Source organism: Hippocampus comes, unplaced genomic scaffold (assembly GCF_001891065.2).
Source record: "Hippocampus comes isolate QL1 unplaced genomic scaffold, H_comes_QL1_v1.1 scaffold185, whole genome shotgun sequence".
Lineage (NCBI taxonomy): Eukaryota > Metazoa > Chordata > Actinopteri > Syngnathiformes > Syngnathidae > Hippocampus > Hippocampus comes.
In genome coordinates, this window is record NW_017805931.1 from 241,055 (window position 1) to 244,532 (window position 3,478).

The 3,478-nt window shown below is 60.7% G+C and overlaps 1 protein-coding gene across 1 annotated transcript in view; it reads left to right on the plus strand.

The window, feature by feature from the left end:
* vill (villin-like) overlaps positions 1-3,478 on the plus strand; it is a 13,452-nt gene that overhangs the window by 4,090 nt on the left and 5,884 nt on the right. Inside the window, exons 2-10 of the mRNA XM_019889963.1 lie at positions 159-399; positions 648-726; positions 805-903; positions 975-1,128; positions 1,260-1,360; positions 1,890-2,027; positions 2,093-2,251; positions 2,357-2,536; positions 2,616-2,761. Of these exons, the coding sequence (XP_019745522.1) occupies positions 159-399; positions 648-726; positions 805-903; positions 975-1,128; positions 1,260-1,360; positions 1,890-2,027; positions 2,093-2,251; positions 2,357-2,536; positions 2,616-2,761 (1,297 nt within the window). The remainder of the gene's footprint in view (positions 1-158; positions 400-647; positions 727-804; positions 904-974; positions 1,129-1,259; positions 1,361-1,889; positions 2,028-2,092; positions 2,252-2,356; positions 2,537-2,615; positions 2,762-3,478) is intronic.

The following is a 3,478-nucleotide window of genomic DNA, read 5'->3' on the forward strand; positions in this document are numbered from 1 at the left end:
TGCAATTTAATTTTTTTTTTTTTTTTTACAGGGGGCCCCAAAATGAACCTTTCTTGTTGACGTTTTGGGAATGTCTATTCGTGTTGTTTTTTATTGGAGGGGGTGGGGGGGTGTTCATCTTGTCACGCCCGTTTTGATTTGAGTATTCCATCCGCAAGAAATAAGCCCCCTCCCATCCCCTCTCGTCCCACAGGCCACCTTGCTGGCTCAGGAGATCCGCGACCGGGAGCGAGGCGGCCGGGCTCAGATCGGCATCGTGGAGGGCGCGGACGAGCGCGACTCGCCCGAGCTCATGAAGAGCATGACGGCGTCGCTGGGCCAGAGGAGCGCCCCGCTCAAGGCCGCCGTGCCCGACGACGACTCGGGGGGGCCGCGCAAGGCCGCCGTCCGGCTCTACCAGTAAGGAGCCTCGGACGGCACTCAAGTCCGTGTAAAGTACTTGGGCACGCGCGTTTTCATGCCACGAGATGTGGGAAGGACTTTGGTCGCAATGAAACTCCTCAACTCATTTCAACACGGTCCCTCTGCACCGAGATGCCGCCGCTTTTGTCTTCCGCAGAAGTCCTCGGCCAACGGCGACGACGTCGTCGCTGCTGCTGCTGGGGTTGAGAGAATGACTTTGTCGGCGCGCGCGTGTTTCTCCTCAGTGTTTCCGACGTCAGCGGGAATCTGGTGGTTCGGGAGATAGCCACGCAGCCTCTGAGCCAAGACCTCCTGCAGTCCTCCGTAAAAGCCCGTTCCGCAGCGTCTCCGCACGGAGCCTGATCGCCGGCGGCTTGACGGGGCTTTCCTCCCTTCTGTCAGGACTGCTACATCTTGGATAACGGCGGCTCCGCTGTCATGGTGTGGAAGGGGAAACACGCCTCCAAGGAGGAGAGGCGGGGCTCTCTCAACCGGGCGGTGGTGAGCGACGCGTCTGGCGAGCGGCCATCGTTGGGTGCAAACGTGCCGTCGCATTCCCCATTCGTTGTCAGGGTTACATCAAGGCCAAGAACTACCCGGCCAGCACCGGCGTGGAAGTGATGTGCGAGGGCGGCGAGTCGGCCATGTTCAAGCACCTCTTCAAGGAGTGGAGGGACAAGAACCAAACGCAGGGCCTGGGCGCCACGCACGGCGTGGGCAAGATAGGTACGTGGCCAAAAGAGGCAAAGCCGAGCTGTTGCTCGTGGTTATCATCAAGTGTCCCCCGGTTGATGCTCTGAGTCAAAACTTGGAGACCCGCCAGCCTAAATAGTTCCCCTATTTGCCGTACCCCCCAGCCAAGGTGGACCGGGTGAAGTTCGACGTGCTGGAGCTTCACGCCCGCCCCGAGCTGGCGGCGCAGCAGCGCATGGTGGATGACGCCTCGGGGGATGTCAAGGTGCGCTTCTCCGTTCGCCCTAACGGGGGACTCGGGAGCATTGAAGGAAATTGGCATTTGGGTTTTGGAGCTGGAAACTACGCCCGCCGTCTTGTGTTTGCGGAAGCGAAAGGCAAAACGGGAAGCTTACTTGTACTCTACGTGCTGTCCGCAACGTCTTCTGTCGCTTCGACAAAGGAATCTATGGCACACCTTTGGAGTCGCGGCACGGCGGGGCGCAAAAGTCGACAAAGTTGCTACATTCGAAAAAAAACAAAAAAACCCACATGGTTTATGTTAAGCGAGGTCGAGAAAGACACCTTTCGGAAGAAAAAAAGCGTTCCGTACGTGAGTCAAAAGGCCGCCTTTGTTTTCCTTGCCGTTCAACCTCACTCGCCCTTCCGGTCAAGTCTCGAAGCCAAGCAGCTGAAGCGCGCTTCAAGTAACTTGCGATCCGACCGAGCGACTCTTCACATCCGGTAACGGGCCAAGTCACGAAGGAGCGAGCTTTTGGGGGCAGCGGGTAACGTCGAACGCGTGTCGACGTCAGGTGTGGCGCATCGAGAATTTGGAGCTGGCGGAGGTCAACCCGAGGACTTACGGACAGTTCTACGGCGGCGACTGCTACCTGGTGCTCTACACGTATCGCGTGTCCAGCCGGGAGCAGCGCGTTCTCTACATGTGGCAGGTGGGTTCGCTCGCCGGCTCGCCGCTTTGGCGTCCTGTACTCAAAAGTGATTTCGGCGCCGCCAGGGGCGTCACGCCACCAAAGACGAGGTGACGGCCTGCGCCTATCAGGCCGTGCTGCTGGACGGCAAGTACGGCGGCGCCCCCGTGCAGGTGCGGGTGGTCATGGGAAAGGAGCCCCGCCACTTCCTGGCCATTTTCAAAGGCAAACTGATCATCTTTCAGGTGGGCCTCATCGCGCGGCCGCGCCGACTTTAGTCGTCGCTTTTCCGTCGAGAGAAGCGCGTCGGTCGGTCGGCTCTGGCGCCGCGGTAACGCTGTCGTGCGCAGGGCGGTACGGGTCGAGCCGGCGCGGTGGAGCCCGCGGGCGGAGCCAGGCTCTTCCAGGTTCGGGGGACCAACGAGCTCAACACCAAAGCCACCGAAGTTCAGGCCAGGGCGTCGTCCCTCAACGCCAACGACGTTTTCCTGCTCCAGAGCGAGCACTCGTGCTACCTGTGGTACGGAAAGGTCAGTGGTCCGTCCGGCTGCCCGCCTGCCGACGGATGGATGACGACGACGTCGACGGCTCGCGTCTTTCTGGCCGCAGGGTTGCAACGGCGACGAGAGGATGATGGCCAAGGCCGTTGCCGACGTGCTCTCCAAGCGCGACAAACAGGTGGTGATGGAGGGCCAGGAGCCCGCCGAGTTCTGGCTCGCCCTCGGAGGGAAGGCCCCCTACGCCAGCGACAAGAGGTCAACGCCGAGCCCGCGTCTTTCAAAAGAGCCATCGGGGGCCTCGAACGCCGGTCCTCGTGGGCCACCGGCCACGATCGTTGACTCGGCACGCGTCTTCTCCCTCCCCCAACGCCCCCGACCGAGTACAATGATCGGGCTCGTCGGCAGACCCGCCTGATGTGTTGGAGGGGGGCGAAATGGTCGAAAGCGAGGTTCCCCAACCATTTTTTTGTGCCGCTCGCCAGCTGAGAGTAGTACATGCGACCTTTTTTTGGAGGGGGGGGGGCACCGGCCACGATCGTTGACTCGGCACGCGTCTTCTCCCTCCCCCAACGCCCCCGACCGAGTACAATGATCGGGCTCGTCGGCAGACCCGCCTGATGTGTTGGAGGGGGGCGAAATGGTCGAAAGCGAGGTTCCCCAACCATTTTTTTGTGCCGCTCGCCAGCTGAGAGTAGTACATGCGACCTTTTTTTGGAGGGGGGGGGGTTAGGGTTAGGCGTCATTCTACTGTTCAACAAATGCAGCGTAAAATAAAACAAGGCGAGCTAGAAAGAAAGGGACCCATCGGGAATAAGAAATGCGGCTTCGAATGCGCAGCGGCGGTTGGGGACCCTCGCTGAAAAGCGGCCCTTGAGGACCGCGCTTGCCGTCGATGGCTCGATGTGCAAAGAAGTGACCAACCGTGTCCCCCGCCACCCCCCAGCCTCCAGAGGGAGGAGCCGCTTCCCCGCC